Source organism: Mastomys coucha, unplaced genomic scaffold (genome assembly GCF_008632895.1).
Source record: "Mastomys coucha isolate ucsf_1 unplaced genomic scaffold, UCSF_Mcou_1 pScaffold22, whole genome shotgun sequence".
In the NCBI taxonomy this organism is placed as follows: domain Eukaryota; kingdom Metazoa; phylum Chordata; class Mammalia; order Rodentia; family Muridae; genus Mastomys; species Mastomys coucha.
The window spans coordinates 174,884,225-174,902,768 of record NW_022196905.1 but is presented as its reverse complement, the minus strand read 5'-3'; the positions used below and the strand labels follow the sequence as shown (position 1 = coordinate 174,902,768).

Sequence of the window (18,544 nt, the reverse complement as noted above, 5' to 3'; positions counted from 1 at the left end):
AAAAAAGACTAGATTTGGCGCTGGAGAGATGAACCAGAGGTTGAAAGTACTTGTTGCTCTTACAGAGGATCTGAATTGGTTCCTGGCACCACATTGTGCCCCACGATCGCCTATAATCCAGTTCTGGGATTATCAGACACTTCTGACGTCTGTAGGCAGCAGACATACATACAGTACACATACATACATGTAGTCAAAGTGTTCACGTACATAAATAGTCTTTAAAAATTCTTGCTGGGCAGTGGTAGTGCATGCTTTTAATTCCAGCACTTGGGAGGCAGAGGCAGGCGGATTTAACACTGTCTCTGACCCCTCCCCCCCAAAAAAAAACCCAAAAAACCCATTCTTTGAATTAAGAAGAAACTGGAGTTTGACAAGGACTGGCCACTTTCTGTTTGTCTATAATTAGAATTAAATGCCCAGGAGACTATTTTATTACTTGTGCCTAATTGATTAATTTTCATGGTGTTAACACATGACATGACTGGGAAGCCACCCCCACCCCACCCCCCACCCCCGTGCCACTGTCACTTGTGTGTGTGTGTGTGTGTGTGTGTGTGTGTGTGTGTGTGTGTGAGAGAGAGAGATGATTGATGCTTGATGATGGTGCTTATGGGTAGATCCATGTAGTCCAAAGAGTGTTGCCAAATACAAAAGTACAAACTGTTCCATCTATAGGAAGTTACTTGTATGTATCTCTTAGGGCTGAACATTTGGTATTAGATGACTGAGAATAATTAACCAGTAATATTTCTATGGCTGAGTCTCAGTGTGTTCCCCCCACCCCCCAGTATTGAAACAACTTGAGCCCTATTTATTTGCTTCCTTCTTTTTTCTTATTTTTTATTAAAGATTTACTTATTTATTTTATGTATATGAGTACACTGTAGCTGTACTGTTGGCTGTGAGCCATCATGTGGCTGCTGGGAATTGAACTCAGGACCTCTGCTCGCTCCAGTGTAATACACTGTAGCTGTCTTCAGACACACCAGAAGAGGGCATCAGATCGCATTATGGATGGTTGTGAGCTACTATTTGGTTGCTAGGATCCAAACTCAGGACCTTCAGAAGAGCAGTCAGTGCTCTTACCCACTGAGCCATCTCGCCAGCCCCTTTTTTCTTTTTTTAAGAGATGGGCACTCGGTAGCCCTGAATACATCTGGTTGGCTTCAAATTCCCAGAGACCCACTTGTCCCTGTCCTCCCAGGGCTAAGATGAATGGTGTGCACCAACCACCACATGCTAAGTGAATCTCTTTGTCTCAGTCCTAAAGACTTTGTATTGCCCCTCCTCTCACTGCTTTCAGAGTAGTGGGCCAGTCTTAAAGCGAGAATATCTTCTAATAGGTACCAGGATGACCCTGCACCTTGGACCGTAACTCAGTGGCCTTTTTTGGTTGATATGGTTTTGTTTTTGTCTCCTGGATGAAGGTGTTGGAACACCAACTTAACTGGTGCATGCCTGTAGTGCCAGCACCTAGGATGTGAAATCGGGAAAATCAAGAGTTCAAGGTCGCCCTCAGCTACGTAGTTCCAGGCCAACCTGGAAAACAAAACAAAGCAAAACAAACTAAACACTGACTTGTGGTCAGAGTTAAAATGTGAGTCATGGTACAGAAATGTAGGGGTTTTTTTGTTTTGTTTCTTTTTTGCTAGGTAAGCCTCACCCAGTGGATCAAGAATGAGCAGGAAAATGGGGGCTAGCGGTGGGGCAGAGACCAGAAGTAGACATGTAGTTCGTTTTTTGTGTGTTTTTTAGAGATGGTATTTCCCCACACCTCCTCCTTCCCCGCCCCTTTGTGGTCTCTGCATCATCTTGTTTGTTTGTTTGGGGAGGGGTCTCATCTGTACCGTGCTGGCTTGGAACTTCCGGCACACCTAGTGTACTGGCTGGGTTTGTGTCAACTTGACACTGGCTGGAGTTATCACAGAGAAAGGACCTTCAGTTGAGAAAATGCCTCCATGAGATCCAGCTATAAGGCATTTTCTCAATTAGTGATCGAGGGTGGGAGGGTCCATTGTAAGTGTTGCCATCCCTGGGCTGGGAGCCTTGGGTTCTATAAGAAAGCAGGCTGAGCAAGCCAGGGGAAGCAAGCCGGTAAGGAACATCCCTCCATGGCCTCTGCATCAGCTCCTGCTTCCTGACCTGCTTGAGTTCGAGTCCTGATTTCCTTTGGTAATGAACAGCAGTGTGGAAGTAAGCTGAATAAACCCTTTCCTCCCCAACTTACTTACTGGTCATGATGTTTTGTGCAGGAATAGAAACCCTCACTAAGACACCTAGCAATCTATGACATGCTTTTTTTTATCCTTAATTTTATTAGAGAAGAGGTTACCACACACTAATCTTTTATGCCTGCCTGTCACATAGAGGGATTGGTCATTTGTGTTGTAACTGCTGATGCTATGCAGCATGACTGGGAAAATTAGTCACTTCATTTTGTTTGCCGTGACGTCTTCAGAACCTTTGATAAGCAAACACCTATGTTTTTGGGTGTGTGTGTGTGTGTGTGTGTGTGTGTGTGTGTGTGTGTGTGTGAAGGCTCATAAATCTGCCCAGAGATACTTGTATCCCCTGTGCCTGCTACTGTGTGAAACACTGCAAAAAAGACCCTTTTCTCTAACCTGAGAGAGATCCTTCCTTTGGATCTTGCTTCTAAAAGACTAGTTTTTACTTTGGAATGATTCTCCTAACACATTTAGGAGTTTGTCTTAGTCTGTTTGTGGGTGTAGGCTAGTTGTATGGGAGAAGTAGACCAATGAGTTAGTTCTGATTGAAGGCACATGCTGTCAAGTCTGATGTCCTGAGTTCAGTTCCAGGGGCCTGCACGGTGGAAGGAGAACCAGCTCCTACATGGTATTCTCTGACCGCCACAGGAGTCCACACATTTAAGAGCACGTGTACACCTGCACACACAGATCTGTTACATTGAATGCCAGTGTATTGAGCTGTGCCGGTGATCCCAGTTTGGGAGGCTGGGGTAGGGAGTTTGTAAAAAGAAAAGGAAAGAAAAGAAAGGTAATTTTAGAGAATGTTGAAAGTGCTGTCGAGGGCTAGCTAAGCAGAGACATATTACGGAAGGCCGTTAGAAAGTGGAAATTGGCCTTTTTCTGTAGCAAGGTTTAAATATAGAGGAGAACAGGTGGAGGAGCCCCTTAAAACCATTGTAAACAAAACGTACACAAGTTCTTGAGCAAATGCCTGTTAGATATAACTCCTGGTTACAGATGTACACTCCAGTGGGCTAGAATTAAGTCTGCCCCATCACTCCTCATCTTACCTAGCCTCCTCACGGGAAGCATATTGGTCACAAATAATGACTTTTCAGCGTGTGTACCAGTCTTCTGGTCCAGGCAAGCTTCACACTTGCACAGGGACTTCTGAAGTAAGAAGTCAGTCACTAAAACGATGCTGTCTTTTCCCAGCAAGGAGGTGACTGGCAAATCAGAGAACAGCTGGTGGTTTTACCTAAAGTGCAGCCATGTTCTCTGGACTAATTCTAGATGGTAACTGAGGCAGGAGTGTTCATCTGTCCAACACAGAGCAGAGCCTTTTCTGTTAAATCTTTAGCCTTGTTGGGGCGACAATGTAAGTCACACCTGCAGGCTCCTTTAGAGTCCCTTTGGGATATATTTGTCACCAGCATCTTGACCTTCTCTTGTCCTTGACTAAGAGATGCCTTTTGCTGTGTTTTATAAAGGGAACATCTGGGATGTTGAAGGCACGGTGCCCAGCACATCTGTGTTCAGAGACAGTGCTGGTAAATTAAAGGCTGCCGCACAGTTCACGTGGCAGCCTTCCTATGCCATTGGTAGGGGGACAGAGGTTTTTTTTGGAGTATTCCCTTTTATTCCTCTGGTTCCAGCTGGGCTACCATGTGATAGCTAAGTTTATGTTGCCATAGGTGATGGTTGAGTTTAGGACAGTAAGCTTCCCGCAGCGAGAAGCTTGTCTTTCTGATTTCACTGCGCTGCTCTGTGGTGACCCAGACTGAGCGAGGCGAACAGTCTTAAATCCTGTGTCTCTTTCCCTGGCCGCCACAGGAAAGTACAACTGAGATTTACAGAGTTATTTTTCCACTTGTTTGTTATCTAGATTTTCTTTTCTTTTTCCTCCATTCCTCTTCCTCCATCCCATTTCTTCTCCTCCCTCCTTCTCCCTCCAGTTCTTCTCCGCCCCTCTTTCCACCTTCTTCCTCCTCCCCGCTCCTCTTTTTAATGAGGCTGATTAAGTTTACCAAATCTAGGGCAGACTAGAAAGGATTGAAAGCACATCATACTCTTGAAGCTAGTGGCCTTTAGTGGAATGGCAGTGTACAATGTAAATATTCAAGAATTATTCCCCCTTATCAGTTCTTCATCTGTTCAGTCATGGGAGAAGGTGTGAGATACCCTCAGATAATGAGGTAGGCTTCTGAGATGGAGCGAGCTTCCCTTGACGCCATCTGTCTATGTTTCATTAGTTACCTACAACTTGAACAAGAGTTGGTTTTGGGCCTTGGGTGACTTGCACACTTAGGCATACTAAGAGCTGGTTTTTCTTCCTCTCCCATACATGGCAGTTTCTTAGAACATTAGAACCAAAGTCTTTGACATCTCAGCCCAGAGTATTTACTTACGGCTTCCTCCAAAAACACCACAATTGATGTTAATACAAATACTAACCTCTTTTAACTTTCTAAGATGAAACAGAAGATCAAGGCAATCCAGTTTAACAAAAGCCTGAAGTGTTTAATCCAGGCATAATGCAGGGTATGTCTGTAACCCCAGCACTTTGGAGGTGGATGCAGAACACGTACTCTAACCCAAACCCCGACTGTAACCTTTATCCTCATTCTTAGCCTTAACCCTACCTTCTGGGTCATCCTAGAATGCATAGAAAGTTTGAGGCCAGCCTGGACTACATGAAACCCTGTCTCCGAACACCTTTTAGCATAATCCATGCTGTTGAGTTATTATTCTCACAGAGTGAGAAAACACAGAAGCTGTCGTAAACCACTGAGGCACCTATCTCTTCTACCACTGTTAGCTGATCCTAGCGCTTGCATCTGCATCCTGAAAGATGCTTCCCTCTTGAGATACTGAGACCACTCTATCGTTGCCGTGCACGTTTTCCACTTTGTGTCTGTTCTCTTGTATATGTGTGGGTGCATGTGTGAGAGTGTCAGAGGTCACTTAGGGGACGTGGTTCTTTGTAGAACACAGATGCTTAGGTTTGGTGGCAAGTGGTTTTACCAGCTTTTGCAACAATCCCTGGGGTATCTGGTGAGTTTTGTTGGCCAGTTGTCTGGCAAGTCTGTAAACCCTCCTCTTTAGAACAGAATTAGAAATGTAAGTTAATTTCTTGAGTGACTCCCCAGACCTAAGCAATGCCTACCACAGCAACGCTGTGCGTCTGGGCAAACAGTGTCCTAGCTGCAAGACAGTCTGCATATCATGTTGTTTCTGTGCAAATCTTCCATCCAGTCATTCTCAGCACAGTTAGGGTGTGGTGGTGACCCTTGAAGTGAGGGTCAGTTCTCTTGCCCAGGCTGTCCCTGTCAGAACGGCCCAGCCGGTATTCAGCTTTTCTCAGTGAGAAGGCAGATGAGCATGGGGTAGGAGAGTTCCCACATGTACCTGTCAGCAATTTCGCCTTTTCCTCAGGAACTGTCTTTATGTCAGAGACGAAAGAAGAAAAGAAAAACACATAAGAAGTTTTGGTCAACAAACTTGACCTAGTTGACTGTATTAGACTACTCCATCGAACATCGGCTAAGCACACACTTGTCTACGTTTTACTCAGAACCCATTTGCAATGCTCTGAGGCATAAAACAAAGAATGGAAGGAGAATTTTCATTTTCAAGTTAAACCATATCTTACTATATGTATCAACAGATTTATGGATAAACGAACCGGTACATCCATATAACAGAATACTACTCAGTAAGAAGCGATGGATAGACTTTGGATAGACAGCAATATGGATGAAATTAGCTTTATGTAAACAGGAATGAACAGAGACAGACTCAGCACTTCTGTGGCTCTGTTTCGACTTTGGAGCACACATATTGATCAGCAGTCACAGCCAATGCCTGGCGATGGTGGGACAGGGCTGGGAGGGAGGATTAAAGGAATATATGAGGTCAGGAATGGTGGCCCAACACCTGTGATCCTGATTAGTGCTCAGTGCTGAGGAAGAAGAGTCATGAGTTCAGGGTCTACCTGGTCTCTGAATCAAGACTGAGGAGGAGTCATTAAAGGTGACGGGTGTGTGTGTGTGTGTGTGTGTGTGTGTGTGTGTGTGTGTGTGAAAACTAAACACACCCTACATTTTCAAGCCATAGCACAGATGTTTAAATAAATTGAAAGAAACCAACCAGAATTTTGAGGTTGTTATGTAACAACATTATGTATGAACCACTAGCATGCAGATGGCCTGACGTCATACTGTGCTGGACCAATAAAAGGGCCTTGTCGATTTTCAATTCGGTACACACAACTGTGGAACGTGTTAGAAATCTAACATGTGGTCTTCCTCTTTTGTCATTTATTTATGGTTAATGATTGAACATGATATCTAATAAGGAAGCGCACAATCACATTGCATTCCTCTGAGCAGAGTAAGAGAGCTGAAAGCCAGCCAACACTTGTTCTGTAGCCTCTGGAGCCCGTATCCCGAGCCTTTGATGAGCCCTGTGATTTGACCCTAGGTTCCTGTGTAGTGTGGCACACTCTGCCCCTATAATGTGCGGCCCTGTACTTTCTTCCTGTCCACACTTGATCCTCATCTCTCTCTGGTAAAATCCCTTTTAGGTTCTCCTTCATCCGCCAACTTGCTTTCTCTGATTTTTCAGTCAGAAGCAGGTTGCCATTGTTGTTTGCCTTAACAGACCATGTCTGTGCTCAGCGTCTTCCCTCTTTGTATGTTCACACACGTGTCGGGTGTTCACACGCGTGGGTGGCTTCTGTTACTGGCACCCAACAGGTACCTTGAAGGTGTATGTTGGTTATGTCATAGAACCCAGGAGAAACAGCAGTCCGTGAGAGGAACGGAATGGTTCCCTGCAGGCTCTTGCGTAGGCGTGCGTGACTTAAATCTCAGTACTCCGATGCTTATTAAAGGAGTAGTAATTAACACCACACAGTGGCAAGAGAGACTGAAGCCACAGAAGCCAAAGCTTTGCTGGAGTTTTCCTTTTAAGTTTGCCCTGTTGCTGTAGAAGGAGAGTGGGAGGTAAACTAATTTTAAGGTGTAGACTAATATTAAGATGATATGGGGCTTCCATTCATTGTGTCATAGAAAGAGCGTTGTTAGAGGAGTTGGGATCTGTTGAGATTTAGGATGACGAGTAGCCTCTGGACTCTCTACAACCTTGACCACTCCCCTGTTACATTTATTTTCTAGGTTCGGACCCTGTTTGTCAGTGGTCTGCCTCTGGACATCAAGCCCCGAGAGCTCTACCTGCTCTTCAGACCATTCAAGGTACTTTGTGAATGTTTCATCGTGGCCTTAGAGTTGGAATGTGCTTGAGAAAGTGCCCTGTAACAGTGTGTGTGTGTGTGTGTGTGTGTGTGTGTGTGTGAGTGAGAGAGAGAGAGAGAGAGAGAGAGAGAGAGAGAGAGAAAGTAGACTATCATTGTCTTTTGGTCTCTGACAGCATATTCCCAGCAGTCTGTTCTCTCACTGCTGTGGAGAGGAACTGCCCCCCAGCACTTGCTATTCCATGTTGCTCAGCTTCAGTAACCTCCTGTTAGAGTCATTCTCCTAAGGGCAGAGCATAAGAATTCCAGACTGGATTAGAATACTAGTTGTCTGGTAGAGCACTGACCTAATGTGCATAAGATCCTGGGTTTGATTTCCCCTCCCCCTAGGTCTCCTTCCTCCCCAAAACAAATGGTATAAACTACTTGATACATTTTTATTCTGGAAATGCAGCAATGTGTTTTGAGCCCTGGTCATAGGTGACGCTTTACTCACTGGAGTAGCACTGTTGATAGTTCCGTGTGGGCATGAATACACATTCTTTTATGGCTTGGTTTAAGAACCTTGTGATTCTCTTATACCAAATGTCATAGATTTTCAACAAAACAAAACGTTATAGGCTAACTTTATATGATCTGAAGGGAAATCTTTGCCTGGTATTTAATGATCCGTCTAAGAGAGTTTCGCATCATTCCTATGGAAATGCAACCACCTTAGAGATGCTGAATGTTGTTGGGGGATTGAAAGTTGGGCTTCAAGTTAAAGTTAGTCTTAACCTTGGGCTAGAACTGGAATAACGATGCTCTCAAGACAAAACCTTGAACATATGGCTTGGAAGGCGTGGCGAATTCAGGGCCTGTGAGTTAAGCGAGGTTTGGTTAGCAGCAGGAGGAATGCTGAAGATTGGCAGGGACCTTACAGTTAAGAGATGGTGATGGCTGTGGTTTCTGGTGGAAGAGTGTCCTGATGAAAGGACAGTGGAGTGACAGGATTCATTTAGCTCGGTAGGGATAAGGCAACAGAAAACCCGGGAGTTGGGAAGGAGAATGATACAGGAAACAGTCAGGAATCGACCCTCAAAGATGAGAATACAGTTGATGTGTCAGGAATGTACCATGTGTGGACATGTCGCTAGCCATTCCCATAATGCATCAGTAACAATGAGAGCAGAGAGAAAGCATTTGGTTCCTGTTTGTAACCATGCTAGTACTGTCTTAGCTGAGTGAAACACTGTTTGCCCTTTGCATCTGAGGCTTTCAAGGTTTGAAATCTCTGGAATTTCTAAGAGAAAGAGCGGAGCCCCTTGTAGGAAGAGGCAGTGCTCCGGGTTATGACTGTCTTGGATAGCCTCACTCACGGCCTTGTATATAAATGTTTACAGTAGCTAGTTGGCAACTCAGTTTTCTGCTGGGAAAGACAGAAAGAAGCATGAATCATTCCTAGCACTGTCCTCAGAAACCCCAACGCTGAAGTCAGGACCTTGGACTACCCCTCTTTTAATTACAGCCCAGGGCAGCTGACCCTGCTCAGCAAGCCCCCGATTTCTCTACCGAGGATCCGGGAAGCTAGAGAGAGACTGGCATGCCTCCTAGCTTCTGAGGGTGAATTGGAACAGAAACACAGGACAGGATTACATGTGCCCATCAGACTCCACCATGGAAGCTGGTCATTTCATTAAGCAGTTAGAGCTCAGGAGACTGCTGCCTCTCCTGCTCAGCCCTTCCCGGCAGCTTTCCTGTGGTTATCGATTTTGGTTTGTTTGGGAGTATTGGGGACTAAACCAAAGGATTTGTGTATGCTTGTCAAACTCTATACTGAGCTACACCACACCCAACACCCTGTGTGTGTGGTGTCTATAATGTGTTTTTCCAAGTAACGTCAGTGAGACATAAGGCACGGTCAGCAACCTGAGGCTCAACGACTTGTTTTATTTGAGGAGGATGGAATTGTAATGTTCTTTCTTTCTTCTAAACCTGGTCTTTGTTTTTCAGGGCTATGAAGGTTCTCTCATAAAGCTCACATCTAAACAGGTAAAGATTTAGAACTTCTAAAAATGGTCACCATTTGCTAATTAAGCCCAGTATATAGTCTTTTGTTTTAATTAGGATTATTGATCTATGTGTTAATTAAAGGTGAACTTGATTGGGAATTAGTATAGGAAAACTGTATATATAATTTCAGTCTCCAGCTAGGAAGACTCAGAAGGTCCAACCTGTGCCTCCAACAGACTTCTATTGAAACTAATTTCTTTCTTCAAAAAAATTATGTTATCTAGATGCTCTGAGTTACATTTTTTTGAGGCTTATATTATTTGTTTATATATGTATATATACACGTGTATACATATATGTATGTATGCATGCTCTTATACATACGGATTTTTAGCCTGCTTTTGTGCAGCCTCTCTTCAGTCGTTGTCCATAGAATCCTGAAGAGGGCGTAAATCTCCAGGAACTGGAGTTAAAGCAAGTTGTGAGCTACATGTTGGTGTTGAGAATTAAACATGGGTTCTCTCTGTGGTTAAGATGGCTCTTAACCACAGAGCCATCTCTGCATTCCTAGTCAAAATACTTGCCAAGTTCTCTTCATGGATGATTTGCCATTTATATAGGAATATTAGATGGTAGATAACCGTACTGTCCATCAAACCTATAAAAGTACAGATGAAAAGCCAGGTGGCATGGTAGCCCGGCCTATGATCCCAGTGGGTAGATCTCTGTGAGTTCAAGGCCAGCCTGGTCAACAGAGTGAGTTCTACGACAACCAGGACTATACAGAGAAAAACCTGTCTCAAATCCAAACAAACAAACAAATGCAAAACCCAGCAGAACAGATGAGTCCAGGTGCGCAGTGGAGTGTCGTAAGGACAGGGTTCTTAGAGACTGTCCAAATGTTTCTCATCTTTAAAGCTTCTGCTGTAACAGAGGTGAACTAGGCTGCAGGTAGCCTACCCTCTGGAAGACCTAGAAGGAGCCTGTGACCTTGAGCAGTGTCCTTCCAAGCCTGTGAATGCGTCTTAGAAGGCACGGCTTGGCTATGAGACACAAGGCTCATTTTGTAGTTTCAGTTGCGAAGTGAAATCACGGGGCTTCTTACCTCTGTGCACTCTACCTTGCACTCACAGTGAACCAAAACGTGATTCGCTTTCTTTCCTTTTGCATTTTAAAAGACAAGAAGCTGAGGTACAGTGGGTTTGATTAGGAAACCTAGCTCCTCTCCAGCCCAGATTTCCCTCCTTCCCCCGTCCACTGCTGCTTACCTCCCAACCACATCTTTTTTTTTTCCTTTAAAAAACAAAACAAAACGTGATTCTCTAAATTTTTGCCTCTGCCCTCACCTTCCCATCGAGACTCACACGAGACATTTGGTTAAGCCATCAGACCCTGATTCTTGGGGTTGTCCTTCTCATTTCTACCCATTGCCTGTGGTCATTTCTTTATTTTAGTTCTTCAGTTAGACACCACCCTTGACCTTGAAAACAGTTGTCCCTTGAGTTGCTCTTTTTTTTTTTAATCTTAACTTTTCTGTCTCTTTCCCTCAGCCCGTAGGCTTTGTCAGCTTTGACAGTCGCTCAGAAGCAGAAGCTGCAAAGAACGCTTTGAACGTAAGTGTGCATCGCTCTGATCTGATTGTGTGCATTTCCTTAGGTACCTTAGATAACGGAACCCCGGTAGATGGGAGGTCTCGTGGAGTGTCACTGGGGTTGCTAGTATCAAAGCCTGGGCTGCAGCAGCCCTAACAAGCCACACCTGGCTTCTTGTCCCCCACACGCCATTAATCAGACAGGTCATTCGAGAAGAGTGTCTTAGTCGCTGGTTGGTTGCTGTGAAGAGGCAGAGAACTGGGCAGCTCTACCTTGGGGGGGGGGAGCTCGGCGACACACAGAATGCTGGAGCAGTGAGACAGCCATAGCAGTGAGAGAGAGAGCAGGTAGACCGAGAGACTGGGTCTGCAATGGCTTTTGAACCTTAGAGGACATCCCCCAGTGACGTGCCTCCTCAGAATGAGCACACCTCTTAATTCTAGTAATCCTTTAAAAGAGTTCCAGTCCCTGCCAACTGAGCTGTCAAGCATGGGAGCCTGTGTGTGCCTTTCCTAGTCCAACTGCCTCATTCCACTCTCTGTCCCCCATAGGCCTGTAGCCCTATAACAAAATTAAATTGAGTCGAGCCTATCAGTCTCAACACTGTTTAAAAGCACACGGTTCAACCTCTCTGAGGTGTGTGGCATTTTTTAAGTATAATCCTATGTAAAAACATCACGTACTTTTTATTTGTAACTGGGCTTCATTTTTTTAACTTACATTCTGATCCCTGTCGACTCCCACAGAACCTCCCCATCCGCCCTTCCCCTTCCTTCTCCTCTGAGAGAATGGGACACCCCCCTCCCCCAATATCCCATTCCATTGTATATTAAGCCTCTGCAGTGCCTCTAGGTGCTTCTCCCATCTCCCGCTGAGGCCAGACAGGACAGCCAAGTTGGGGGACAGATTCCATAGACGGGCAACAGCTTTAGTGACAGCGCTTTTCTGATTGTTTGGGACACACATGAAGACCAAGCTGCACGTGTAGGGGGAGAGGGCTAGGTCCAGCCTGTGTGTGTTCTTTGGTTGGTCGTTCAGTGTTTGAGAGACACCAAGGGTCCAAGTTAGTTGACGCTGTTGGTCTTCCTGTGGAGTCCCTGTCCTCTTCAGGGCCCTCAATCCTTCCCCCCAACTCTTCCATAAGAGTCCCCAAGCTCCTTCCAATGTTTGGCTGTGGGTCTCTGCAGCAGATCACATACTTCTAACATATAATAACACAGAATATGCATTAACATCCCAAAAGGGAGAAAAGACTCGCCCAAAGACAGCAGCGCAAACCCCAAACTCTGCATCTCCACACCCGTTGGTCAGAGTACTCTTCAAATCTCCAATTCCTTTCAGTTTTGCTGACTGCGACATGCCTCTCCTGGGCTGATTCCCTACCCGCTCTGCAGCTTTCCTGTGTGGGTGTCCCATGAATCTGCATCTCCAACACTCAACGGGGTCTCCAGTACAATCCAGGCTTCACCTTCACAACTTTACACAGTAACTTCTGGGCCTCCATGCAGGGATACACACCTGGCCCCAGGGCCTTTCCTTTGCCTTGGGGGAATTCTTGAACCCTTGCCTCTAAAACAGGAGCCACATTGCCGAAGCTGCCCAGTGTTCTGTTGCTTGTTGAGGCTGGAACCCAGCCTCATTCAGCTACCTTTTGCTTCAGCTTTTCTTCATGGTTCAAGCTCTTCTTTAATTCTGTCTCATGAATTTGAAGCTTCGTTGGGTGTGGTCACTCTTTTTACCTCATTTCACGGCAGGTTTTCCTTTATGCTTGCTCCCCTAAGCACTGGACTTGGCTCCGTTACACTCATGGTCCTCCTGTTCTCTTCAAGCTGCACACTTTTCTATTTCTCTTTGTCCAGTTTGTTCCTTTTCCTTATAGATCTGCATAAGAGGTATTGCTAATAATCACATAACACAGCCAATATCAGACCCTCTTGAAATCTGCCAATGCCATTATAATCCCAATTTACCATCAGGAAGATTTTTTTTTTTTTTTTTTTTAAGATTTATTTTGGATCCCATTACAGATGGTTGTGAGCCACCATGTGGCTGCTGGAAATCGAACTCCAGACCTCTGGAGGAGAAGTCAGTGACCTTAACTGCTGAGTAGTCTCTCTAGTTCCATCATCAGGAAGACTTTTAGTTTAAAAAAATAAAGTAGCCATATTCTTTGCCAAAATATCACAATAATAGTCTCTAGGTCCTTTACTAATATTCCTCTCTGAAACCTGTTTAGCTGGACTCCCACAGTTCAAATCCCCCTCAGCACTGCCCTCCATGTTCCTCCTAGGCTGGCCTACTAGCTCCCCCACCCCACTTCCCCCTGATTAAAGCATTCAGCTTTTTTTTTTAAGTCTAAAGTCCCCAAGTTTTCCCATATTCCTTCAACAGTGTGGTCAGGCCTGCCATAGCAGTACCCTACTCCTGGTACCAGTTTCTGTCTTTGTCATTGTTCTGTTACTCTGAAGAGATGCTGTGACCCAGGCAACTCTTATAAAAAGAAAACATTTATTTGGGGGCTTGCATACAGGTCCAGAGCTTTAGTCTGTTATCATTACGGTGGGAAATATCTTGCCCATGACACACTTCCTCTAAAAATGCCATACCCCCTAATCCTTTAAAATAGTGCCACTCCCTAAGTGTTTGAATATGTGAACCTGTGGAAATCATTCATATGCAAATGAGCACACATAGAAATATTTTGGGTCTTTGGGCTTTTGTGTTTGTTTTGTTTGTGGTTCAACTATCCTGGGAAATGGGATAGATCTGGAGCCCCAGCGATCTCTCCCCAAACTCCATCTTAGGAGTTCTGCTATGATTAAGGTTTAAGACACAGCCTTGGAGTGTACACAGCTCACAAGTCCTGATGAAGTTGGGGCTCACCTGCCCTTTACCGCCACAATTGTCTTGGTTCCTGGTTTCTGTTACAAGTTGTCAGCACTCTGCCTTTTCTTTCTGGGGAATGGTCTCCATTTGCTGAGAGCCCTTTCTTTCTCAGAATGACACTATTGAGGGAAATTGCACTTCCTTGGGTCCTCTGTCTGAATAGTCTGATAGCTAAGGGCCGAGGTACAAGTATTTGTCTCTCTTTAGAATGTCTTTGCTGCTGGGGTGTAGCTCACTTGCTTGTCTGGGATGCAGGAAGCCCTGGCTTTGGTTTTCAGCATGCCATCAAACCTCAGTCTGGTGACGCAATCCCAGTATGACATAATCCTAGGTTTTAGGGACAGAGATGAGGATTAAGAGTTCAAAGTAACTTTGAGGACAGCCTGGATTGTATAGGAGGCACTGTCACCAACTCTACCCACCCAAAACTTATAGCAAGAGCTTAATGGGGGAACACTTGCTTGCAAGTGAAGGCTCTGGCTCCATTCCTCAGTACCGTGAAGAAAGAAAGAAAAAGAGAATGCTTTTACCCCTGCCAGGGTGGTTACAGAAACATGAGTGCCCAAGTCCAACCGTGAGGGACTCATTAGTTTACTTCGTCCCCTCGAGCTTTCTTCGTAGATTGAAACCAGACAATTAAGTAACACTTGGCTTTTCTCTAGCAGTCTTACTGAAATGCTCGAGATAGCTGGTTTAGGACGTAGTGTAACTTGGGTCTGCCATATCCATGCTGGCATGCATCTGTGTCTGTCTTCTGCATAGAAGTTGGTAGAGGACATAGCCCGATTGTCATTGTGCCCTGAACACCTAAGCCAATAACACAGCAAAACGTCATCTTGTTTATCTTTTAGACTATCATTTTTATTCTGATCGATAAAAATTTGTACTTAACGCTTTCTCAGAAGACATTCTGCACTATTATGCTGTATGTATTACCATGTAGTCAGTTGTAAAGACACTTGTTTTACAGACATTTATTCACCATATTTGTTAATATCTCATAATTTTCCAATGAGCGTTTCCCTCCTTTTCTGTGTTGAAACAAGCCATCCCTAAGGGGGTGAAGACAGCTAAGCTCAGTTCCTGCTGGCTGTCGATGCTGCTGGTCCTCGAGTTTCAGTGAAGTCAGGCTATGGTGTGCCTCAGGCTGTTAGCAGCAAGGATGACAACAGGCAGGTGGTTGCAGGATCACAAGCGCTCCAGTGTATGGGCTTCCGGACGCTCATGGTCATCCAGACGCTCTGGAATAGACCTTAAGGAAAGAGTTGTCATCTGTGTGTGGTCGAGCAAACCTTTACTCCCAGGGCTCAGGTGACGGGGGCTTGGAGGGTCATTGAGTTCTGAGAGAGCCAGGACTATGTCAGGGGACCACATGAATCAAACAAACAAACAAAGTTGTGAGTTGTGGGAGACCTGAAACTGACTGGGAGGTCACGGGGAACCTTTTGAATATTCTCCCTGCATAATGGTGACACAGGATTTTAAGGTCTGAAACAAACAAACAAAAAACTGTGTATATCCCTGTGTGTCTTCGGATTGAGTCTTAGGGTGACTTAGGGTTTCTGCCTCCCTGAGAGTGTAGAATTTTCACTGTGTTGAGTTAGTGACCTCTGGTCACAATAACGGTCATCTTTGTAAACCAGTTCTTTACTGAACAGCAGCTTCACCCTGCAAACACAGCGTGTTCTAGGATATTGTAATGTTCTAATTACTTTATGGAGCTCAGGAATGGAGGGAGAGAGGGGCCCTGACTAAATTGTCAGCTCCACAAAAAATTTTTTTTATAATTTTTCATTATATGTTGATATAAGCAAACTATTCTCAGTGTCACCACACTTTAGACAAAAACTACCAGTTGTGTTGGCTGCGTTTTCCTCTACTCCAAGCATGCAGCCATCTTCTAGATGGAGAACTCTGCTGGCCCTTTAACGCTGATTTCTTTGTTCTTGTGAAGGAAGGAGTGGCCTGTGCAGCTCTAGGTTGCCTCTCCCTATTTCTGTGTGCAAAGATGCCATGATACCATCCTAAGAATAGACTTCTACAGGGACACTGTTGGTAGGTCGGCAACATTCCCTCACTTCATAGAAGTGAAGGTCCTGCTGTAATAATGCTGGTTGTCAAGCTGTGATTGTTCCTTGCCATACCAAGTAGAACCCACCAAACATCGTTTCCGTTACCGGTGGTTCCCAGGTATATTCTGTATGCCCCATGCCAACCAGCTCCAGGCCACTGAGCTTTGTGATCCCAAGTCCAGTGCTAGCTTATGAATCTCTGTGTGCCCTGTTCGCTTTTCTCCCCCTAGCAGTAAGTCTGTTGTAGGGACAACATCCTGTCCCTTGGTCATAGTCATTGTGTTGCTTGCTAAGAATCTCAAATAATAGAATCTCTAATTTTTTGGCTTGGTTGAGGGGGCTTCTTTTCATGTGTGGAGCAGGGAGCCTGGGCTTTCCGCTGCTCAGGGCTGACTTGAGTACAAGGTATCTGCCGAGTTCCTGGATCATCTCTTCCTTAATGTTCTTAACTTGTGTGCGTAGCATTAGGGCCTCACTATACCTTAGAAACCTCTGCAGTGCTGGGCGGTGGCGGTGCCTGGGAGGCCGGGACAGGGGGATCTCTGAGTTCGAGGCCAGTCAGGTCTACAAAGAAGGAAAAGAAAGAAAGCTGCAGCGTGACAGTTAGGGAAACAGTGGATGAATGAGTGGTGTGAAGGTTGGAGCCGGGTGACTGGCTCACAGTCGGACCGTGAGGTCCTAAAACATTGCTTAGTCCTGTCTGTTCTGTCCTGGCTTGTTGCTACACTGTTTCTGATGATAGTTACAGACTGTTACTTCCCACTGCCCAGGACAAATAGGCCATGATAAGGTTGGTATGTGACCGTGGAGCCTGGTTATCCCTCTCTGCAGAATAAAAATGGTCCCATTCATGGTAGTGGACTTCAACATAAAGCTACTGATTATCTTTAGGGGGCTTGACCTATTTGCTCTTTGCAGGGTCATCTTTTGTAATGAGCTAAAAATATGTGCAGCTCGCAGCTGTTGCCCAACATTCCCTGTGTCCTTTGCTGAGGCTCTTTTCGAAGCCTTCTTGGGATCCTTAGAGAATAGTCAAGTGGCGTAATACTTGGTTTGGTTCCACAGTTGAGAAATGTAAACCTTGATCCAGAAAGTGTCTCTTATAGAGTAATGGACAGCCAGGGACCACTTCCGTGTTTGGAGCTTTCCTAATTTAGTAATTCGTGTCAACCTTCTGGAGACGATGGTTTTTAAATCCATGGGCCTTTTTGCCACCTCCAGCCCGAGCTTCAGCTACTGGGACAACAGTGTCCTCCAGTTGTGGTGGCACTGAGTTGTGACCCAAGAGTAGGACCTTTCGTAGGAAAAGCTCCAAATCGGGCTGTGAACAACTGAAACCCAGATTTCCTTTGGTTGCCCTCGGCTCCGGTAGCCACATGACTGGAAACTCCTTCCCTCCTTGAGCATGGCCGAAGAATGTCTAGCTTTGCTTGCCGACTGGGACAGTTAGTTCTTCCCATGAGAAATGGGTGAGAAAGGTGACTAGTACCAAACCCCTTGTGCTTTTGGAAGGTAAATATAGTGATAATCTGAAGCTAGCCCGATTTAGTCAAAATTCCAGTTTGTGGAAATTTTAGCAGAGGCACACAAGCCCTTGTGCAGCATGGAATGCTATTTCTGGGTGTCTCTTAGTTGAGCATCTCACTGCGTACTAGGATTCTCATTTTTGAGAATGATGGTAGTTAGCACCTCAGAGCAACAGGTGTCAGTAGGGTCCTCACGGTTCCGTGAGGTGACTGGACTAAGCTACATAGAAAGCACCGCAGCCTTTCTAGACGCCATTAACCAGCCTCTCTCCTCCCCTTGTCTTTAGTGACTCCCATGTAAGTTTTAGTTTAGACCTTGTTGTCCGTTACAGCAGAACATAGAGGGCTGAAAGAACCAAGCCAATATGTCACTCCAACTTGTGTGGTAGTGCGTGTACTCCTAGAATGTGTTCATTGGTCTAGGAGGTCCCAGATCGACAGTGTTGTTGTTTTGTTTTCTTTTGGGTGTGTGTCTCTGTGTGTTTCATACTTTGAATATTCTCAGAATGTACTCATTGATCTGTGTGATCTGTTGACATTTTTTGTTTTAAAATAACTCTCTTGGTACAATTCATACACCATACAACTTAGTGGTTTCGATTACATTTTTATTATTTTGAAATTACAGTAACACAAAGAAAGGCCTTGCCATTTGAACAACCTTTATACATATAATTTAGAGTGATTAGTTAGAGTCGCCAGGTTGTGCAAGTCTCACGATTTCCTAAAACATTTCATGACCTCAAAGTTCCATACTGTGGAGCAATCCTCGCCTCTGTCCTGCCCGCCTCACATTGCGTATTCTAAATATTGGCATATTTCTCTTTTTGTGTCTGGCTCTTCCGTAGTATGATGATCCATGCAGGATCTTTCATGTAGAGACATTTTTAGATATAATTAATTTATTTTTTTCCTTCATTGAGAGTGGTTAGAAGTACTGGGGACCAAACTCAGACTCCTTGCCTAAACTACCCAGTTTCCCCTGTATTGCCAGCTATGCAACTTACTTCTA

The 18,544-nt window shown here is 45.0% G+C and overlaps 1 protein-coding gene across 5 annotated transcripts in view; it reads left to right on the top strand.

Annotated features, from left to right (window-relative positions):
* The window catches only part of Rbpms (RNA binding protein, mRNA processing factor), a 153,759-nt gene that overhangs the window by 57,858 nt on the left and 77,357 nt on the right, over positions 1–18,544 (top strand). For all 5 annotated transcript variants that reach the window (XR_004109866.1, XM_031339522.1, XM_031339524.1 and 2 more), the window contains exons 2-4: positions 7,388–7,465; positions 9,457–9,495; positions 11,007–11,069. Coding sequence is in view for 4 of the 5 variants with exons in the window: in XM_031339522.1 (XP_031195382.1) it covers positions 7,388–7,465; positions 9,457–9,495; positions 11,007–11,069 (180 nt within the window). In the remaining variant the exon portion in view is untranslated. The remainder of the gene's footprint in view (positions 1–7,387; positions 7,466–9,456; positions 9,496–11,006; positions 11,070–18,544) is intronic.